This window comes from Eleginops maclovinus, chromosome 2, assembly GCF_036324505.1.
Source record: "Eleginops maclovinus isolate JMC-PN-2008 ecotype Puerto Natales chromosome 2, JC_Emac_rtc_rv5, whole genome shotgun sequence".
Taxonomy (NCBI): Eukaryota; Metazoa; Chordata; class Actinopteri; order Perciformes; family Eleginopidae; genus Eleginops; species Eleginops maclovinus.
Window position 1 is genome coordinate 4,353,516 of NC_086350.1, and position 23,275 is coordinate 4,376,790.

At 39.7% G+C, this 23,275-nt stretch overlaps 2 protein-coding genes across 2 annotated transcripts; both read left to right on the top strand.

The window, feature by feature from the left end:
* Nucleotides 1-5,527: 5,527 nt before the first annotated feature.
* On the top strand, nucleotides 5,528-17,990 carry LOC134874560 (rhombotin-1-like). Its single transcript, XM_063898612.1, is given in 7 exon segments — nucleotides 5,528-5,591; nucleotides 6,668-7,016; nucleotides 8,108-8,164; nucleotides 8,167-8,320; nucleotides 13,427-13,552; nucleotides 13,808-13,910; nucleotides 17,156-17,990. Coding segments are annotated over 5 exon segments (459 nt in total). The 5' UTR covers nucleotides 5,528-5,591; nucleotides 6,668-6,994; the 3' UTR covers nucleotides 13,908-13,910; nucleotides 17,156-17,990.
* A 642-nt stretch (nucleotides 17,991-18,632) lies between these two features.
* ric3b (RIC3 acetylcholine receptor chaperone b) lies at nucleotides 18,633-23,143 on the top strand. The gene is made up of 6 exons (XM_063911472.1): nucleotides 18,633-18,891; nucleotides 19,316-19,536; nucleotides 19,732-19,813; nucleotides 20,494-20,589; nucleotides 21,123-21,254; nucleotides 21,893-23,143. Exons 1-6 carry the CDS (start codon nucleotides 18,771-18,773, stop codon nucleotides 22,321-22,323), a joined length of 1,083 nt encoding a protein of 360 aa, XP_063767542.1. The 5' UTR covers nucleotides 18,633-18,770; the 3' UTR covers nucleotides 22,324-23,143.
* The last annotated feature ends 132 nt before the right edge of the window (nucleotides 23,144-23,275 follow it).

Consider the following 23,275-nt stretch of genomic DNA (forward strand, 5'->3'; position numbering starts at 1 on the left):
TTCCTTTCTGTCTGTCTTTTGTCAGAGGATTGAGGAGATGGATGGAGACTGAAGCTCACAGCGAGGCCTCGTAGCTTCAGGTCAGCGATCTTATTTGGCCCCTGCATGGAGGAAGAATTGCTTTTGGCTGGACCGAGGAAAAGCATCTGAACCGAGGGGATTGGATGCTGCTGGGAGACGGGGAGAACCAATCACAAAGGCCATCGATCAGTTCCCCTTAATCTCACAGCTGGTGAGCACATCCTCACTGCAATCCCAAACTCTGCTGCTCAGGCAGACTGACAGCCCATTGGACGACTTCCAACACAACCTCCAAATGAAATGGATCCATGTTAAGAACAGGAAAACTAAAACGTTGCTTAAACCGTAATCGACAGAGGGTAATAGAGGTGTTCCTAAAACATGACGTTCAGCATCTCTTTCTGCAGCTGTAAGAGGAAACATTGGTTCAAGTTGATCATTCATCGTTTGAAATCTACTTTCATAAGAAAGACTAATGTAAATCTTGTTTAATTTGAATTTCCTAATCAAAATGAAATGTATTGTAACTCTAATCCTATTGGATGAGAATTTTTGTGTGATTATTATCTACACCTCATCAACACCTGCTGTGGTTTTACAGTTAACCTCACTCTGAGGCCGCTCAACAACAGATCCTAATGGAAAGTGTTTTAATGAAGAGAAACAACAGAAATAAACTGTGAAATGCGGATGGACTTAATTTGTGGATGAGGTCACTGGTCCAATCAACAAGAACATGCAGTTTTCTGATCGTTGATTTGAAACGTCCACATTTAAAATGAAATGAAAAAGGAGTTGAAGAGCACGGTTTACTCATCTGTTTCAAAAGATTCACACATAAAGTATGTTTTTCTCTACCCTGTCACCCCAGAGGGGCTCTGTAGCTTCCTGGGGCCTCTATGACCCAATTAACATAAGATAGACGGATGAGTTAATTATGAACAACATTTAGAAGATATTAAAACATAATGTGGTGCTAATGATACCTAATGTGGATTGATATTGCTTCTTCTTGATGACTATCTTCATCTTTTTCAACCCTGCAGCTTTCCATTTAAAGAGATGCTCATTTTGTGGTTCATATTTGTATTTAGTGTCTCTACTGGGACATGTCTCCATGCTTTAATGTTCAAAAGGCTCTTTATGTTTCTCATACTGCCTGTGCTGCAGCCCCCTCTTTTCACCCTCTGCAGGAAACCAGAGCCCAGTCTGCTCTGATTGGATGGCTGGTCGGCTCTGTTGTGATTAGTCAACCGCTTAAAGGTGTCCCGCCCCTAAGCCTGTCACGGGCAATGTGTTGGAACGCTAACCAATAGAAGCTTGATTGTTACATAGGAATGTCACTATGTTACAGAAGTAAACAAAGGAGTGTGCGGGGGAGAAACTTTGGGATTTTAGCCTTTGCAGACCATTTACATGCACTAAAACCTATACAACACACAACAGGAAAGGGAAACCCTTAATAAGGCCCCTTTGACATACCCCGAATCAATGACCCCCTAAACTGAAGCTTCTGCATGTACTTCAGTCACCATTTATTTGATTGTTTTCCTCCTGCTGTGAGATTAAAGGGATGCTATGATTCAGCATCACTAAGAGCTTTAGAGGGCATCGCTGTGACATCGAGCTCTTTATCAGATTCCCTTCTTTTGCAGAGTTCTGGCAGCGTCACTGCAAGAAGATACCGACATCTTACAAAGCAGTATTCAGCGCACAGACAGCAGGACATCACATTTACTGTAACAGGAGACTGAATGGAAGTAGACCCCAAATAATTCCAAAAACATATGAAAAAGATTACATGTGGTTCCTTTCAGAAAAGGTGCTTTACATTCAATCAACGCCAACATGAGCCAGATGATCCAGATGTGAGTAAGCGAGGAATTTGCTCATGACACTCGACTAAAATACAGTTTGAATGTAGCTTTTATTCTTATTTTAACAGAGGATGCATCACATTTTTCAGGGAGTAGAAACAAGCTCTTCAGATGCAGCATATTTCATCCAGCGAGCAATCACTGTGTGCACTCATGCAGCGTGACACACAGTATATAGCCCAAAAAAAAGATGTCACCTCAAAGAAAATCATACAGGCTAGTGATGAAAGGATATATTCTTGAAACCATAAAGAAAACATACAGAATGTTTCAGTAGGAACACTTCAGCTGTTTTCATTTGATTTGAATTGTAATTGTTTGACCATTTTCACATTATATTGTTTCCAAATACTTTAAGGAACATTTGATTTTCAGGAAGCATTAAAGCGTTGTTTGCTATCATAATGCTACCTATTTGTTTACTACTGTGTGACTTGATCAGGTGTGTTTGCCCCTTCTATTTAATGTCAGCCTACTAATCAATTAGCCTGAACCGTCCCAAATGAGGCTACTGTAACACAGTGAATGATCAACAAGCAGTTCGATCAGGTTTAGGTTTGGAAACAACAATTCCTTTGATGTCTACAGTTTTTTTTCATTGCAGATCTGAACACTAACAGGAGCAACTCTGTAATCAAACAACCGTCTTTTAGTTGTCTGATGACACAATACACATCGTTCTCACCTCTACCATCCATCCCAAATGCTCAATACAGCCACAACGAATCTTCATTAGTTTCTCAGTTTCTCACAACAACAGTATTGCTCAAAGGCACAACAGCAGCATGTAAACACTTTGCTTTTCTACACCAGATTTTCCCAGCCTGTTGAGGGATGAGAACAAACAATCTTCCCCCTGCTGGTCCAACCTCTCAGGAGATCAGGTGCAGATTTATCTAAATCAGTCAAACCTCACTGGTGAAGCTAAAATGAGAAGTGTTTTAATCCTCTGCTCTTGCGCCTTTCTTCATGACGATATTACAAAGCCTTATTTATCTCCTTTCAAAAGGATGCATTCAGTGCCATTTTGTCCAGAAGGCAAAACAAATTCAATGAACAAACGTTATTTGTGTTTTCCTCAATTGAATCCTCTTCAACAATATAAAATATGCGAGTGTTACGCAATGATGTCACTCTGTTACAGAACTAATCCCGTAGGAAACTTTGGGATTTCAGCCTTTGCAGACCATTTACATGCACACAAACCATAACACAGTACAGGAAAGGGAAAACCCCCTTAAAGCTCAATAGGGCCTCTTTAAGTGACATTTTCCTCCTGTCAATTAACTGACAGAATTTGAGCTTGCCACTTAATTATTGACCCTTCTCATCACAGGGTCTTCTTACTCATTTGTTCTTGAGCTTTTGGCCATATCACATTGTTCTCAGCAGATGATTGAGTTTCCTCAGTTGTCCGGGAACAAAACACACAGTTCTGCGTGTTCTTGGAGCTAACATGCTGATGTCAAACAGGTAAAATGTCCACCAGAGCCCCTTTCCCGCTGGACAAAAAAACCCTTCACACATCTGTTTTTTGTCTTTTTGTGGGAAAGGTTACAATCGGCATTCATTCCCGGGACGAATGACTCTGCAGTTGGAAACATGACACCCTGGTTCATTTTCGCCCCTTTTTCAACGCTATGCTGCGACACGTTTTACAGTGAATAATGCATCAAATCAACAGGGATTTTCACTTTTAATTTCAATTATTTTCGTACCAAACATACAATCGATATGTTCACCTCAAAGCCACCAGACTCCGGTCAGACATGAGTTATTTTATATTATTGTTAAACTTTATTCAAACTCAACACCAGCAAAAAAAACTAATCCAACCCGTCTGTGTTAGTGTTTCAACTGTTCCAACAATCACCAATTCTGCTTTAAAGGTTTGAAAGAGAGACTGGATGAGTTACAGATGGGAAAAAGAAGCAGGAGCTCTGTGGTTTCATATGCAAAACCATAAGGCCTTGTTGCTTCAAACTGCAACTGGTTTTCTTGTATCCTCTAATCTAAATGCATCTGTATGAAATGGCTTCTGGTGGCATTATATCTGACAAACTGCCCTTCCACACAAAACACCGCCTAAATTTTGCCCTTTTCACACAGAGGACATGACGGCGAGGCAAACCGCAGCAGATGGCCCCAGATAAAAAAAGAAAAGAAAAAGGCTTCCCATTCTCACAGACTGCTAATTAGAGCCCAAACCACAGCTCACCTTTAATGTCAGCCACAGACTGCTTTTAGCGCAATTAGCCTAATGGGGTCTGGGCCTGTGAAGAGCTGTAGAGTTTAGCATTGCACTACAGTTTAAAGCACGTCAAAATGAAGGACAAGAGGGGTGTAATGCAGGAGAGGGACCCATTTATCACCGCAGACTCGCACCATGATTACCCAGAGAAACTATTTAATTAGATGCATTAATAATTGAACTAATTAGCTCCCATGCGTCTGGCAAATGAAGAGGGAACCCGGAGCTTCACTTGCACCTCATCAGCTGATTAATTAGTCGGTTGATCGTTAGCTGTCTTGACGGCCTATATGCGATCAGATGAGAGGGCGGATAATGAGGGAATTGTCGGTCGATGGTGCTGGTTAATTAGTGTGACCTGATCCAGGGGCCATGTTAGAACAGTTGTTTATTCCACAGCTTCTAATGAGGAGGATTTTAGGCGCGGGTGATCTATTTGGAAAAGCAGGATGCAGGGTTGTTTATGGACTGGCCTTGAAATTCCCCCCCTTATACTCTCTATACCGTTCCAATAATCTATCCGCAGAGACTAATGAAGTGTCTGTGGGGATAAAGATTTACTTTAAATAATGACCTTAGGATAGTTTGTGGTGTTTTGATTCCTAAATCCTCGATATAGTGACTTACAGCAACTCTAGGACCCAATAGTGAGTTCCTATTTAGATTGAATGCTATTTCTTTATTATGCGACTGATAACAGATGGCCCTGGTAGTCTGAGGGGGTATTTTAATAAGAATATAACTTTTTATCTTGGCTGCTGCTAAGGATTTAGCTTGGCAAATCTAAACTTTCCATGCCAGGGCTCTACGAGTGTCGATTACCATCCTTGTGATCGTGCATGTCTAAAGGGAAAAAAGTGAAGCCCAACATAGGCTACATTATGTTTAGCAAAGACTGCAAACTTAGCAAGCTACCAACTGCTCATGGTCCTGTTTTGCTTCACACGCCAGCCCCTACTGGTCCAGTTAATGTTATGTGCACATCTAGCTAGTCTGCAGAAGAGAAGAAGAAAAAGATAACAAACTAAATGATTGTTTTGAAGAGGAGTTGTGTGAGGATATTCACTGTTTTGTAGATTCCAAAATGAATGTAATTGGTCAATGAAGGGATACAAAGACAGTCAAACTCCCCATGAGAAGCAGCTTCCTCTTTCTTTCAAGCTAACTCCTCAAATGCCAAAGTTAGTCCATAATTAATTAAGACAATACTTAATTATTTTTTGCATTAATGACAAACGTTTTCAAATTCCTTTTTACTATGGTAGTCAAACGGAAATATTTCAAGTATGTTTAACATATTTAAAAAGACTATTCCCCAAAACAATGAAACCTCCACCCCTCCAGTCTTATGGTATTGGTACGGTCTGACTCCCCTCCACTTTAAAGCCCATTGGGAGCTCTCACTTCCTGGTTTGCAGTTTAGATGGTTTGGACACCAGCAGGTAACATGAAGTGGAGCTCTTTCACAAACATTTTAAAACTGGAATATAACCAATAAACTAATGTTAGTGGAATATAATAATGCATGGATTTAGTTGTTATTTCATATACAATGTTAAGGGTGACAGTAAACATTGAAATGATCTGAAACTAATTATGTTTGCAGGTTAGCATTTAAAGAATACCATTAAAATGGCCGGATGACCCGACATCAAAAACTCTGGGGAAGCTGGGTTAGAAACTTGCAGATTTAGGACATGAAAGCATACAGGGACAGAGAAAGAGGAGAGAGAAGTAAGATTTCCACGGCAATCTGAGCCAATAGCAGATAAATTATGGGCCTTCACTATAAGCTTTATCAAAAAGGAAAGTCTTAACCCTACTCTTTCAAAATGGAGAAGGTGTCTGCCCCCTTTTATTTGTAACAGTAAGTAAAAGATCTTCTTCCAACACTGTCTTTATAATAACTCTGTCTATAAATCACAAATATCTAGGCCTGTAATATCACAGAATTGCGTGACACACTTTCCTTTAAGGGCCTTTTGTACTACTGTGTGTTCTTCTTACCCTACAGGCCTTGACAACACTCTAGTGCATCAATAATTATAGGAGAAATTGTACTACTTTAAGTATATTTTTAGGCTAATACTTTTCTACTTTGACTTGAGTAACATTGTAATTGCAACAGAATATTCCTGCACTCTGGTTCTTCTACTTGAGTACAAGATAAGGGTACTGCTTCCACCTCTGTGAATCCCAAAGAAGAAGAAAGAAGACACAAAGTGCACAGAAAGCCATGAACACACTGATACAAACCCCCGGTATAGGGCTGCATCTGTCGTGCAGAGAGCCGGTGCTGTGCCTGCATGGCGCCCTGGAGATAATTGGTGTCCTTGGAGTTGAATAAGCTCATTCTAAAGCACCTCAGGCCCGTCCTGGTGTGTGACTGTCTATTGAATAATTGATTCCGAGAGGGAGGGGGTGGGCACTATCAGATCTGAGCATAATGACTTTATATAATTAGCACGCAGCGTTGAAAAAAAAAACAACCATTTGACTGTGGGAGTTTTTTGTGCAGAGGGAGGAGGAGTGAGAGGAGGTTCAGTTCGCAGAGCCGCAGCCTGCAGACACACACATGCTTCTGCACTGACATCAGCTCCTATAAGACGCACAGCCTCTCCGGATTTCAGCACATCTCTCCTGCTGGCAAGGTGATACCCGGGGACGCAGTTTGCATCCATCCTACGGGCTATTTTTATTCATTTCAAGACCCAGAAAACGCGTCTCAGTGGCGGTTTCTCCTCTCTTTTCGGAGTAATGAGTCGCGAAGTTTGAGCCCCCTGTTTTCTAATCGCTCTTCGGGGTGTTATCTCCTGTTGGTGGATTGTTGTTTTTCCCAGAAAGCATGGTGCTGGACAAGGAGGAGAGTAAGTACTGAGCACTGAGATCTGTTTAGCGTTTACTCCCCTTTTCTATGTAGGACAGCAGAGAGGGTTTCGAGCACTGATCGGTTGTGTGTAACTGTGCAGCAAGAATGAATTAACATTAAGATGGCAGAAAATGGATTTGAATGTCTGTGAAATAGTTTTAGTTAAATTAATAATGACTCTTTAACAACAGGAAACTACTGCTGTGTTCTTACTATGGTTTTATGTTGTCCTCAATTTCTGTTTGTTATTATTTTACACTGATATAGGGTTCATATGGGTGAACCAAAGTTAATTTAAGACATCATAGAGTCTAGCTAATGACCTCAATGACATTTCCCCCAGTGTTATTGTCCTATTTAGGGTAGAGCAGTTGGCATTAACTGTAAGATGTAATGTGTGATATAACACAATGACTTTATAACATGTGTTCATAGCATTGTATCTCCTCCTGTGGTGGGATACAATTATTTACTTGAGTACTTTTACATTATGCCACTTTATGCCTATACTCCTCTACATTCTTCGTTGCACATTTCCTATTTGCCAAGCAGTAATAAAGAAATGTGAAGCAATGTATAGTTTTCAAAGAAATATACCAGTAACATTTGTTGTTTCTATTATTCTACATTTCTTTAACAGATTTAGTTACTAGCTACTTTGCAGATTTAGATTCTAAATACACAATACAAATCATTAATATATATTACTATAGGTTAAGCTACCCTTTATCAAGTGCAACATTGAAGTGATGAACACATTAATGCATCAATAAATAAAGTAAATAATAATAACATATATATGGTGCCAACATACCGCACGACTTCTTTAACTTTTGGTAAATAAAGTATTTGATGCTATTCATTTTACTTAAGTGCTATTTTAAATGCAAGACTTCTACTTGTAACTGAGTATTTTTAGACTGTAGTACTGGTACTTTCACTTAACTAAACAGTCTGATTGCTTCTTGTGCCCTGTATTAAGCTTATTGTAATTTCTTTGATATCTATTTCAATATCCCTACAGTTGTTAATCATGTTCAGCTTTCTGATTGACCTCTCCATCTTTGTCTCTCTGCTGTTTCCTCACAGGTGTGTCTCTCGTGTCCCTCCAGTCCAGAGAGAAACCTCGTGGATGTGCCGGCTGTAACGGAAGATCCGGGACCGCTTCATGCTGCAGGCGCTGGATCGGTTCTGGCACGAGGACTGTCTGAAGTGTTCCTGCTGCGACTGCCGCCTGGGCCGGGTCGGCTCCACCCTCTACACCCGGGCCAACCTCATCCTCTGCCGCAGGGACTACCTCAGGTAAGACTCAAGATTCAAAGGCTTATGCACAGCTACGTTGTATTTATGAAGCCTTCTACAGGTGTTTCTGGACTTAAAGGAGTCCTACACTCCTAGAATGACCTTTTATACATCAATACTCATCCTCAACTACCTTCCACGCTTCCTCGATAAGCGAAAGAAAAAAAATGGAGACAAGTCTTGATCTAAAGTAAAAGGGGGATGTGTTTATGACAAGCTAAACAGTATCAAGATATCCATTTACAAACTCTCACACAACTTGAGCCGTTTAATCCAAGTCGTATTTATGCAGTCCTATGCTTATTACTTACCAAACACATGCATTTTCACTAAAACCCCAACCAATTAAAACATGGCTTCGTGGGGGCTTTACTCATCATTAACCCTCATGCAGAAGTGTGTACCGTAAAGGCATGCAAGAAAAAAAAAGTTGTCTTCAGGGTAGGATGTGCAATGCAAGGTGAGTAATTCATATATACTGTTCCTTTAAAGAGAGAAAAGATAAGGCAGTTTGAAAACAAATCTTAAAAACTGCTGTTGCCATCATACAAGTGAAGTGCAGAGTTTGCAGTATGTTAAATAATGTTGAACTAGATAGAGTACAAGATGGAACGAGCTAGAGGAAGCAGGCTGTAGATCCACTCGGGATGAACAGTCTGATAATGTAGGATATCAGAGAGACTGAAAATGCAGAAACTGAAAAAGGAAAGCGTGCAGATTTGTAACTCACACAAGGACAGCTGTAAGTAGGAAGACAAGATTTTGCATGAGAAACTTAAACACATGTATGTATTTCAACAGCTTCCGGTTAACCCCCTGAAGAAAGATGAGCATGTCTATCTTTGGTCAACTCGGATTAAACTCTGCCGAACCCTTTAGCTAATTCAGTAAAGCTTTTTGTGAAAACCTCACAAGGTGTGTCACGTTTCTTAGAGCTACTTCACAACAAGTGCAAGCATGTTTTACCCATGATTTAATATGCTATTTCACTTGAGTCATCATACTTGTACTGCAGTTTGTATTGAAGACATGAATGGACACAGTACTAAAGTTTTCTTCCTTATGATACATGAAGAGGCTTTATTTTATATTGTGGTTGGACTTATGGTTGGTTCCAGATTCATGTATTAAAAAGAAAACATTTACATACTTCTGCTCTTCGTTCTATGCTCATTGAATCTTCTAACTGACCTTTGATGCCAATCTTTAGACATTAAAGGTTTGAAATCGAAGGGAAAAAAAGACAATACATGGTGAAGCTAGCGTAAAGTAAGTACAGAAACACTCATTTAATAATGCAACGATCCCATGGTTTAAACATGTTGAGGATTAGCTTTAAACTTTTTCGGAAATACTTTCATTTTCTGTCTTCCATGGAGTTAGATAAGAGGATTGAAACTCCAGCCAGCACTCTGTTAGCTTAGCTTAGCATAAAGAGTGGAAACAGAGGGGAACAGCTAGCGTTGGGTCTGTTTATCGTCATTTAAAGGTGGGGATATTTATTTGACTGTGTTTTGGCCAGGATCAGTAAATTCCTGGAGTGTTTTTTCTGAATTGTCATTTTTTAGCCTGTCCTCCTGGAAATGTCATTCCAATACAACTGAACTGAATCCTCCATTACTATTTGAGGGAAAGATATTTGGCCCCTGATTATGGATTCAGTATACAAGTTAATCATCCTCAAGTTAAATAACGCATCAACCTACCTTTTTATAACCCAATCATGATTTTTTGGCTCAACCTAACTGAGCAGTTCCTTTTTAGTAGTTCACTTTTTTTTACATTTGCATTGCTCACCATGTGTTTAAAATAGCATCCCTTAATCCCAGACATATTATGTTTCAGTTTAGCAGTAGGGATGTAATTCTGTAGGAGATAGGGTTGCATTTTTACACATTTTTAAACAAACAAGACACATAATGATGTGTTTTGTGATCATAACAGGTGCGTGTTAGCCGATAGCCTTAGAGAAAGGAGGCTGTTATCCCCTTTCTTTTACACTTAAATAAGCTACGCTAACTGTCTCCTGGCTACATGTTTACTGGTATCATCTTCTGAAGTTCTGGTTAACTATATCTTTAAGTTAAGAAAACATCACTCTGGAGTGTCTTCCTAAATTACCTTCCGTTTCAATGGGGGCAGGAGGGTCATATCACTTAAGAGACCCTTTAGAAACTCTTCACATAAAGAGACATGTTTAAGATGGTAAACCTGATCTCTAATGCCTGTAAATCAAATCAATGTATGAATAAGTATGTTTTAAATACAACTCAGTGTTTTGACCCTGAATCTATATGACAACACTTTCTTACTAACCCAAACTCTAACGGCCCCTGTGAGAGTTATGTAGCCTTCCTTTTCTTTCCTGAAATAACGACGTCAGGTCAGCAGGAGAACTCCTGATATCTCAGCCACATTGCTGAACTCATGTGTTAGTCTCATGTACAATCCAGCTGGATTTGGTTGGAGCTAAGTCTCTCATTAGCTGCGCTGCACTTAAGAGACTAAAACCCCTTTTGACAGTTAAATTGGCTAGATTGCCTCCTGTTTTCCTCATCATCATGAGGGTGCAGACCAAAAGCCTTTGAAGAGCAGGATTAAAACCATGTGATTTCTTTTAATTGGACCATTAGTAGAGAATTAGCATTGAGCTGCGTAGCCTCGTTAAGGAGGAGGAAAAAAACCCACCAGGTGCCTGCTCGGGACTCGGCCTCGTTAGATCAGAACATTTCGCTTAATTAGGACTCCCTTTTGTTCCCGTGTTGGTCACTCGTTTGATGACGATCTTTCATTTGTGTTCCCGAGCTCTGGGAGACACATGCTCTATTTCCACCCTCCTTCTTTTTTACGAATGTCGTTGTTCATAGCTAGTCCTCCCAAATCCCCTTTTAGGTACTGGAATATGGCAGTGGGGGAAAAATTATTCAGATTCTTTACTTGAGTAAAAGTAATTATACCCCATTGTTTAAACACTCAACTTCAAGTAAAAGTTCTGCATCGAGAATGGTAGTTAAGTGAAAGTATTTAAATGAGGTTAGCGTAAGAGGAGTAAAAGTAGTCATTGCAGAAAAATCTCAAAAAAAACTGTGAAATAATTTTGAGCGAAAACGTTTTCATTGTTATTCATTTCCTGTTAACTGAGTCATGGTTTTACTTACTTAAACATAAGGTTGGATGGTTCATCATGCCAAATAATCATATTATGAAAGTCTCTCCTTAGTATTGTGTGTCAATATCTGTAAAATAAATATAGTGGATTAAAATTGGCTTCCGAAATGTAGTAAAGTGGAAGTATACAGTAGTATTAAAATGTAAAGTAAAGGTACCTCAAGTACAGTACTTGTGTAAATGTACTTAGTTACTCTCCACCTCTGCAATGAGAACGTTTTTATGCCTGTCAGAGTCTTTGGAAGCTGTTTGTTCTTGAGGTGAATGAGAGGTGAAGCAATCTGCGGCTGGTCAGCTCTGAGCATTTAAACACAACACAGGGTTTGTTCTCAGGTAGCTTGAGGACATTCAGTTCAAATGTGTTGGATAAATTGTTAGTTTAAGAAAAGTGCCAGAGTAGACTGAATCCCCCATTTGGCACTTAAAGTAAGTGACATTTCCATATAAAACTTGACATTTTCATATCAGTGAATCCTATTTGTGCTGCTCTCTATCAGCAGCTGATATAATGGAAAAGTGATATCCAGCTTATGAAAGCTATTACATTTGACACAGAAATCCCCTGGTTCACAGGAAGGGAAGCATTTAAAGTTTCCTGCAGCAACAACAGAAATGTGTTTATAACAGAGACCAAAACAATCCTGCATTACTGAAGCAATCGTTACAACATGTGAGTGTTCACACTCAGATTATTCTGCATTTCTAACACTTTAATCACATCATATACACCAATGGAGCCTCAATTAGCCATGCTCACATACTTTCTAAAAATGCTCTTACATGTGATGCAAGCTCTCTCTGAAACTAGGTGAACGCATGAATCCTTAATTATGTATAATATTTCCAATAGATAATACTAGTTGATACATGTCTGCAGCCCAGATGTGTTTACTGTTCTGGCACAGTGAAAGGAAAGGTAATACAAGTTTGTAGCATGCAGCTAACGATGCTAACTGCAAGAACATGGATAACAATGGCAACCGTGCTATTCAAAAAAAGGGAATTTATGATAAAAATGGGATCTGGCTTATTTGAAGCTTTGTACATGCACGGCTCTTGCTGTTCTGAATTTGTATTGATTGCAATTGTTCAGTCGCTCTAGACAAAAGTGTCACTGAAATGAATTTGAATTGTTGCAGAGTTACAGCATCAGAGGTACAGTGCGGATTAAAGTAGAAAGTATAGGCTTACATGTGATGTAAAAAGGCAAGCACATGTTCACAAAATTAAAAAAGTTATGGGTAAAAACAAAAGCAGCAGTAGTAGCAGTAAGTGAAGATATGAAATAAAGTGATGTTATCTCAGAGCGGCCATTGGCTAGCTAGCATAGCTAACAAACAAGGACTCAGATGCATGCATGGCCGAACTAGCTTTATACAAACGTTATGTAAACAAAGCACAAAGAAGCTTGGGTTACAAAACAAAACAATCCCTCTAACGCCTCAAACAAATACAAAAAGACACTGAAGGAAAGAAATCAAACAGAAAACAAAACCGTCCCCCAGTTTCAGTTTTTCTGAATACGAAAACATTTGTATTCAGGGGGCGACTGTGGCTGTGATCATCATAAAGAGTCTTCACTAGATGTTTGGTTTTTGATAAAATGTCTCCACAACTACTGGATAGATTTCTTTGATATGTGGTTCATACCCCAAAGGAAATGTATCCTACTCCTACTCCACTCAAGGGGCTACAGGGAATGTTTCCTCCCGCTTGGCTGCTCTTAATTACGTACAAAATCCATACAATATGATGCAAGCTCTGCATTAGCAGCAGCAGCAGCAGCAATAATCCAGTAATAATCTGTAGGTAATGCAGTTGTTGAACTACTTTCCCGCTGATATTTCAGTGTCTTTCTCCCTCTTTAGCTCTCAGCTGAAATGTATTTTATGTGTGTACAGACAACAGGTCTGCTTGACGCCCTCTTCCCCTCTGCAGGCTCTTTGGGGTGACGGGGAACTGTGCAGCCTGCAGTAAACTGATCCCTGCCTTTGAGATGGTGATGAGAGCCAGAGACAACGTCTACCATTTAGACTGCTTCGCCTGTCAGCTCTGCCGCCAGAGGTAAGATTAGGGCAGCAATTAGCCGGGGAGATCAAATTCAGTTGACTTATCTTAGAGGTGCACTAGTGAGTGAGCTCACCGGTCATTACGAGCATACCATCGGTGCATTGTAAGCAGAAAGTTTACTGCACTTTTAACCCCTTTAGGAGTTAAAGACAGTTAATCAGCAAGCAATCATGCAAGATTAATTTTGCCTGAGATGCTCCACCGGGACCTCATGATTCAGATCCATATTTATATATTCCCTCTCTGCAGATTCTGCGTGGGAGACAAGTTTTTTCTCAAGAACAACATGATCCTGTGCCAGCTGGACTACGAAAGAAGCCATCTTAATGGCAGCACGGAGAGGCAATGAGAGGTAATATTCTGATGTCGGTGAGTTACGCTCCCGGCAGCTGCTCTGACAGTTTGAACTAAAACATGCACCGGGATATCTGGAAGATATACAAGGGAGCCCACAAAGCTCATCCCACATATGACCATATGTAGACATCAAACCCAGAGGCTGCGGACACTATCATCCCGAGATATGTGAAGCATATTATCTTTGAAGACTGTGACATTTAGTCTGGATGTTTCAGTTTAAAGGTGATAAATGAATCCATATTGTGCATCTTGACAGGTTTGTGGATATCTAAGGCACATATTAAGAAGGCTGAGAATCAAATGAGTCTAATTTATTACTGCCTTAAGATTAAATCCCGTCTCTTACAATACTCTCATTTAAATTTGAATGAGGTTGACCTTTTAAATCAGTAAAACTAAACGTTGTCTAAGGTACAAACTCATGAAAGGAGTTCTAAATCAAACCTGGTTTTACGGATAAACTATAAACACTAATTATGATTATTTAAAATATCAACACAAAGAGAAAACTCTGCACGATAATGACCCAAATCTGCAGCTTGACAGTGGTTTTTAGCCTCTTTGTTTTGTTTGTAAGGAGGATAGGTAGTACTACTGCTAACATCTGTTCTGATACACCCAGTGTACGTAGACGACAAAGCATTCATATTTAATAGCATTCAGGAGTTGGTGGTGGAGACCAAAAATGGAGCAAAAAATGCAAATATTGAGTGAAACAGGAATGACTAAATATAAAATATGAAGATCATGAACTTTATCACATTCATTAAAAGACATATTATGTGATTCACTGACTTAATGCTTTCTGGTTCAGGAAAGCAGACACATTTTAAAAAATAAGAGTTTTAAATAACAGCCTACTTCGGAAATACTACTCTAAATGCTCCATCTTTGCGGCTGTAGTTTGAACATTATCACCAAGATTTCAGCTTTAAAAAACAAACATGACTTCAATATGCGTTGTCCCTTGAAGTATCCCACGCTAACGTCTGATTAGATAAATAAAATATGCAGTTTTTCTACGGAAATCACATTTTTCAAACAGTTGAGTCTCATTGGAAGTTACTGATTTGCCTTCAGCTTTAAATATGTTTAATAAGAAGCCTTCTTTAAAAGCAGAACAATACATCATATGGGAGTGAGCAGATGGGAGAAGGATGAAAGCAAGTGCAGCACACTCCACAAATCCTCCATTCAAAAGGTTTCAGCATTCAAAAAGATGCCATAAAGCCACCAGCAGCCGTCCCTATCATTATGATACCAACAGTACAACTGCACTTCATAAACTACACAACCACACACTGGACGACGGGTGTGGAAGTGGTGACTATATGCTTTTTGATGGGTTTTTTTAGGTCTTCCAGAGTTCATGTTTAACAGATTATTTTACTTTCATCATAAAAATCACGACACATTTGAGGGTTTCAGCAACTCTGGAGGTTTTTATGAATTTTATGATTAACTGAGGTGAGAAATTAAGCATCTTTAAATGTCATTCTCTGCATATTTTCTTTGGACTGCGTTAAATGGGAGTCTCCTTTATAAATGTGGCTGCAGTGAAGGTTTTCTGGATCCAGACGCTGAAACTCCTTCCAACTCTTCTCTCCGGACTCAAATAGCTTTGTTGATCTTGGAGTTCTTGTAGACTTATATAAACTTTTGTCAAAGACTTTTAAATGCGGCCACTGAACCACTGCTTTTTATATACTTGTATTTTTCTTGGTTCTTGCCCTTCTTTGATGATAGAGTCTGACTTGACCTTCAGGGTGAAATGAGGATAGAGAATTGACATGACATAATGATATGAACAATCTGACTAATAATGAATGAATAATGCACAACATTTAAGGTTTCCTCGGGCTTGTCAAGAATCTGATTCTATTATGTCAACTTCTATTCAACATTATAAATTGATTTAATCCGGTAGTTAAAAAGATAAGGGTCTTAAATAACCTCAAATAGGAACATTTTAAAGAGGCCCTATTATGCTGTTTGTGGTTTTCCCTTTCATTTAGTGTGTTATTTAGGTGTATGTGCATGTTAAGGGTGTGCAAAGGCTAAAATCAGCACCCCTCCTGCCTGAAACGCCCCAATTGCACTCCTTTGTTTACTTCTGTATCATAGTGACATCACTGTGTAACACTTGTGCTGCTATTGACTAGCGCTCCGACACATTGTACGTGATAGGCTAAGGGGCGGGATATCTCTAAGGGGTTGACCAATCACAACAGAGCCGAACAGCTAACCAATCAGAGCAGACTGGGCTCTGGTTTCAGACAGAGGGTGAGAAGAGCTGCTGCAGCACAGGCAGTATGAGAAACATAAAGAGCTTTTTGAACATTGAAGCATGGAGACAGAGACACAGAATACAAATGTGTAATAATACGTCCTTAATGAACACGGCTTGATGTCGAGAATACAACTGTTTCCAAACATACGAGTGTAAACACTGGATTACATTTTAATTTATCTGAGACCTTCTCATGAACTACCCTCACATTCGAAGGGGAATGAGTGAATATAGCGCGGCAGGAGTCTGTTTATTATAAGTTATTCAATGCCTGCCAAGACTAGTGTATACATATACAGGTCGAACTGGGATTTTCCAAACAAAGATAATGTTGTAAAATGCGGTTTAAACGTCCATTGTATGTCTTGGCTTGTAGAGGCTCCAACTTATGTAAGACCATGGTACGTAAAACTGTCATACTTTGAGTTTTATATTGCCTTGCTGTTGGAAATCTAATAAAAAATGGTACTTAGTGTGTTTTTCCAAAGGAATACAAATATTGCTTTTCTATTGGAAGTGCCCTTGCCAACCATTCGTCCGTAATGTAAAGCACAATGTGTTTATTATTTTCATTATTATCATTACTTGACTGCACACATTGTATTTTCTTATCATCACTTCCAGTGTTTGTCACCTGGGTGGGGTCTCTTGGTACTTGGTTTACTATTTAAAAGTATATGAGGCTTTTTTAGACTTGCCGGGTGAACTAGGCTGCGATATGTTAGGCTTTATGGATTGGATGAAACATCGTTAAACTTCAACTCCAGCACAGACTCTTTTTGAACGCCTAATTTAGCCTCTTTTTATTGGAAGTTTAGTCGCTAAACACAATTTATTATAAGCTTTATAATGTTCTGTTGTTATTGTTATTTAATTGCTTTACATAAATCTGATCATATGTTCCTATTTAACCTCTAAAATCACATGTTCTTCTCTATTCTCTTCAGATCAGAACAGAACAGGAAGACTCTGAGCCAGTTGGACTCTAAATCTCACAGAGTCTTTATCAGCTTCCTGTTTCAGACTGAAGCATGTTTGGAAACAGAACTGATGGGACGTGTTTCCCTTGATTGAACTCTTTATTATAGAGCTGCTGGTGGAAACTACCCTGAACACTTTCTGAACAAACGGACCCGAGATTAACCCAAGGAAGTGAAAATGGAAACTATCAGGAGGATATTAAATGTGGACTGTAATGATTCTGCTTTTCTTAAACATTCAACAAATAATTTCTGTTCACCACACTTGAAATGAGAGACGGATGGAGGCAAGCCGCACATAGCACCAAGCAAGTCATCCATCACAGGAAAAATGCTAAGTTGTCTTTTTTAGACTTCTCTCTGATTGTGAGTCCATGAACTGTCCTTTGTGGTGAACTTCGCCCATCTGGCATGAAGGAAGCCGGAAAACCAGTGAAAACATATTTCCAAATACTGTAAAAAAGAAAAATACAGTTCAACAACCGAGGAGGATCCACTTCGTTTCTTCATAAATCTGAGGAATGGACTATGTGTGGCTTCAGATCTCAAAGCATTTCCTTCTTAACTCATTAAACTGAATTTTGATTTCAGTTGTGTGCTCATTATTTATGCCATGACTGGAAATAATTGTGAGTAGGCGCCAGACACCAAAGAGATCAGTCATTTAAAAAGGTTTTTAACAAGCTATCTGAAATAATTTAATTAATTAATTTGTCTGTAACCAATCATTTAAAAAAAAAGGTTAAAGAAACTTCTTATTTCAATTCAGTTGTTGAATTAATTAAACATCATTTCCAATTTCTATTGTGATTGAATCTTTTCATGCCACCCTTTCCTTCTACGAACTCAACAAGTCATTGGGGATATATGTTTGCTTTGCATTTTCCTAATTATGATTCATTTAAGTAACATTTTGAATGCAGGACTTGCATGTATGAGTAGTTTTACATGGTCGTATCAGATATTTTTGCCATGCACATAGTATAAAACAGTTTTACGTTCTTTGGCATTTTAGTTTGAGGCTTGTTGTAAGTATAGAACACAAAAGCAATGGGTAAACAAATGCATTTGTTGGTTATTAATCCTCATAGTTATCTCCAAAATTAGCCTCTTTTATTGTGCAAGCCAAAGATCAAACCTGAGTCCTATTTAAAGGGCTACAGGTGCTTTCACATTAACACCCTGTTTGCAGGTGATTGATAATGGAGTGTGGTAGATTATATTTGTTTTAAGCAAACAACACAGTGTAGTTATGAGCAAAACAGTGTGAATGTCCAACTGTATTTGAAGCAGGCATTGTGCTGCACACCTTATCAACAGATTTAGCCTGTTTTTGGTTTCAAAAATAGTGGCACCCGCAACATTTTGTGTCTTGGCAATTGGAAAAAGGCAGTGTTTTGGCGCCACCCAGCGGCGAGTCGCATCCAGTACAGCGTCATCGCACTTCCGGTTCTCGAATCAACAAGGAAGTCTCACCTATAAATGAGAAACGACGTAACCTTTCCTCCGTCTCCCCACCGTAAACCCCTCAGATTTCACCGGTTTTCCCCCTCAGACGGTCACCGGTAACTGAGCAGTCGTCATGGCGATGTCCTTGTTCCAGAAGGTGACCCTTGCGACGTGTCTCGTGCTGTGCGTCGGGCTGCTGCTGCCCAAAATACTGCTGTCTCGCGGGAGGAAGGATGCTGCGGAGCGGCCGGACGGTGCGTCATCTTTAGCGGGTTATCTTTGTATTTAACTCGATGTGTGGTGGATATGCACATGGGGGATTGAATGTCTATGATGTTATGATTTTAAGTATGTGATTTTAAGTGTTTTTATTTCGTGATTTAGGCCACAGTGTGTGCTGAACATCACCGGTGTATCATCGTTCATGTAGTTACACTTTCCTCCCTAAAGGGGGCGCCAGATACACCTGAATTAAATGTGGAGACACACATTAGTAAAAATACATTGTCAGTCCATTAAGATCTTGTTTACAGGCACGCGGACTTTACAAAGCTAACACCCCAAAAACACACAGACTAACCAAAAACAGTCATTATATGTATCATTGTTAGATAACAAGTTCCTCGATGTGTATTGATATTATTCCATATAATAGTCTCAACCTCCTCAAACCTGCAGGTGTGGGTAACTTTCCTCCAAAGATAAAGGCGGCCCCTGAGGGTCGGAGTCAGAGGGCGGCGACCACTGGCTTCTCCAGAGCTCACAACACAGAGGCCATTGCCCGGGCCAAGGGGGCAGGACCTGGAGCCGGGATGGGGGGCAAGTCCAACCTGGCGGGACAGATCATCCCCGTTTACGGCTTCGGGATCTTACTCTACATCCTCTACATCCTGTTCAAGGTGAAACATTTCAGAATCAAAACCATGACTGATTTAATAAACTATAGAGACAGAGTCAGCTGACTGAAAGCTGATATTGAATGGTCAGATTTGTAATATTTATAACTTATTTTCTCTTGTTTTAGTGTATTTCATCAATCAGACATTTGATGAAATACAAAATCTTATCCTTGTTTTTGTCTGTCTCCCTGTTAGATCACATCTAAGGGCAACAACAACAAGCCGTCAGAGAGCCGGTTCCCTTCAGTTCGGTCAGAGAACATGAAGAGGAAAATCTGTGAGTACCATTCAATGTCACCTATACTCATTATTTCAGCATTAAGCTGGCTTCCAACACAGTTCTTTAAAAAAAAAACAGCATGGCATGTTCAATTTTAGATGACAATAAGCTAAAAAATACAGTCCATTTGTTCCTTTGGGGGACGTACTCTAATAGAGCGCTTTAATGCTGCAATAATGGATAAACAGTATAGGTATTATTGTCAGATGAGTGCTAAATCACAGGTAAGAAAATTTGAGGTTGTCAGGGAAAAAATAAGCTGATAAGAATCCTTTCAAATCAGTGCCATCGTGATTACCAGAGGAGTTAAACCATTCTCAAACTCTGATCTTCCAAAGTTCCAACATTTTGCAAACTGAAGTGGATCACGTGAGTAAAAAACCTTCAGAAAAAGTTTCCACTTTGTGCAAAGTCCTGGTGTAACCCATTAACAAACATCTTCTTTGACTTATTGAGAGATCAAATGAATTAAAGCTTTGCATTAAGCCCCAGAAAGTGCATCAACGTAATGAGGAAATAAATTAATGTTGGTTATTTTCTGGCATATTGATTCCCATGGAGATTAATTGCAGTTTCTAAAATGACTGTAACGGCCTGAACTTTTGTGCTGTGTTGGATTTGTTACTGTGCTGACTGAACTTATTTCTGTTTATTTCGTCTCCTCTGTCGCTCCGCAGCCGACTTTGAGTTGTCGCAGCTGCAGGACAAACTGAGGGAGACGGAGATGGTGATGGAGAACATCGTCTCCTACGCCAACCACAGCTCTGACAGGTGTGACACTCACTTAACTTCTCCTCCTCCTACACCTCTTCTCCAGACAGGAATGACTGGTTTGATGGAGCTCACAGCTTGCAGTACATACGTGCAATGAGTAAAAACACAGAGATCATTTCCTTTTACATAATTAACTCTATTTAGTGATTTATTAATACTTTCACATTCAGAAACTGGACAAAAAAGTTAGAAGTGTATTACTTGTTCTTGTAGTCACTCAGGTAAGCTCTATTAGGATGTGTGAAAGCATTTCATCTTTTTAGGGCTTTATAATATATATATTTTATAATCGTACAAATATCGAGCTGCTGAAAATGGTAAGAGAATATAAACTCAGTGTCAAAATCTTCCTAAAATGTTCAAAATCATTGATTAACAAATGAAGCGTCTTGTTTGTTCTGGCAGAGTCTCAAATCAGGCACACCATTAACTGATCAGTTTAATATTCTAGAAGGATTTCCATGGGGAATGATTACATTTGCTTGACTTCACACAGTGAATAAACTACTTTGTGTGTGTGCGTGTGTGTCAGGGTGGCGGGGGGTGACGGCGGATCAGGAGGAGAGTCTCCTGCAGCAGCTGACGGAGATCACTCGGGTGATGCAGGAGGGCCAGCTGGTGGAGGAGATGACACCAGAGAAGAAGAACCAGGAGGACTGGGAAGGTACATGATCACTCACTGAAGCTGTCTCTGTAATGTAGACGAATTCACATTAAACCCAAAAGGAGCACATTCTACTTAAACAAAGTCTTAAAATATCACCACCTGAAGTTTGCTTTAGATCATTAACTTAAACTTGTTTGAAGAATATTCAAATCACCTGATAACCAGCCAGTGGTTCACAGAGCTGTAAGGAAGAAAGCATTTTGGTTTTGGTGATGTAGTTGTGAGCAGTTGTTTTTTAGGCAGCTGCGACAACTCAAACGGGGAATGGTGTGTTCAGGTGCTCATGCAAGAGGCTCTTTATTGTCATTTTCTAACCAAAAAATTAAATCAGCATGCTTTAAAGAAATAAAAGTGGCATGCTTTTGTGAGATATACCTTTACTTATAATTCTCTCTCTGAACTTATTTCATGAACTGAAACCAGATGACTTCCTGAATGATAATCAGTCCAATATCAAATAGCACACGTATTAGTAGTTAATGGGCAAAAAACAAGTAATACTACCCATACTTAAGTACCTTAAACCAGATTGAGTATATATTTCTTGTATAACAATCTCTTGTGTCTCTTTTTTTGGACATACTCTGCTACAAAGCTAATCAATGAATGTCTTTTTTATTGAAACGTCTCCACAGATTACCCCGAGGAGCCTCAGCAGCAGTGGGAACAACACTCACACTGCCCATGTAAGCAGCACCAGACTGAGGCAGAAGCTGAGAGGACACAAGCTGATGGAGCCGACTTGGAAACCCTTCCTGAGGACGTAAAAGATGGAGCAGAGGATCTGAACACGGAGAGAGATCCAACAGCTGTTAGAGGAGAGGAGGTGGAGCTACAGAGGGAGGACGTATGCGAACACAAGCAGGGTGTGGGACAGATCGATCTGGGCGTCCCGGAGGAAGAGCTGTGCGGAGTGCTGGAGGAGCTGGAGCTCACACTGAAGGTGACGACGCTGATGGAGCAGGAGAAGATGGAGGACCTCAGCAGGACGACGGAGACGGAGACTTCCTGCAGCAACGTCAGGCGGAGGAACAAGAAGAGGAGAGCCAAGAAAGCCTCACACTGAGAGCTTCTTCTTTAAAACTGTTCTGTGCTCCACCCTATTTACTTGAACATGAGAGATCATGTGTATGCAGGGCAGCTTTTACCGGCTAGAAAAGTAGAGTTAAACGTCTTAAAACATGTCGAAAACGTTCATATTTATTAAGAAAAAACAGGGACCTAATTCAGATAAGGGTCATGGCAGATACAATCATACCAGTATGCATAATGGAGACATGTATGACGTTTTAAATGGTTAAGATGCTTCCAGGTCACGACTTGTGTTTGAAAGTAGGTAGACACCCCAAAGACAGTAGTCATTTCCATAAGGAGTTACTCCTCATATTTATTTGTTGCGCAATACTCAACATTTTATCCTTTAGAAATACTGGATGTTATTTATAGAGTTGGTTTTAAAATGTATTACACATGACCTGCTTGTTCAGTATTTTGCAAAGAGAGGAAACAGCTGACGTTACTTTAGCTTACTGGGGTCTTCGTGCCTTTTCTTATCTAAAACAACCTTCCTGTTACCTTTCAGTCCGAGAGGTACATTTCTAGAGCACGGCCGTGGATCCTTTTTCCACCCTCAGTGCGTGGGGACTAAATAACAGGACGTAATTAACTCCCTTCTGTCTTCCCGTCAGCGTCTGTGATGGACAAATCTTGTCTTCTGTACCGAAAATATTTTAAGCTTTTTAAAGAAACGTACCGTGTTGTGTCTGAATTATTTAAAGATTTTTACTTTTGTAAACTAAACTTGTGTATTAATTGTTAAGAAAAGCACCTCGAGATGAAGAGATTCAAATACTGTGAGCGATTGAAATAAAATGTTCTTAAATCTTCATGGATTTTAGTTTGATTCTCCTTGCGCTGTGATTGGTCAACTGCTTAGAGATGTCCCGCCCCTTAGCCTATCACATACAATGTGTTGGAGCCCTAGCCAATAGAAAGTGAGTGTGACATAGTGATGTAAT

Bases quoted from the DNA above. Each gene is read 5' to 3' on its own strand.
- ric3b (XM_063911472.1), top strand. From the start codon at position 18,771: ATGGCGATGTCCTTGTTCCAGAAGGTGACCCTTGCGACGTGTCTCGTG. The intron at 18,892-19,315 runs GTGCGTCATCTT...TCAAACCTGCAG, and splicing joins TGCTGCGGAGCGGCCGGACG to GTGTGGGTAACTTTCCTCCA. The intron at 21,255-21,892 runs GTACATGATCAC...ACGTCTCCACAG, and splicing joins GAACCAGGAGGACTGGGAAG to ATTACCCCGAGGAGCCTCAG.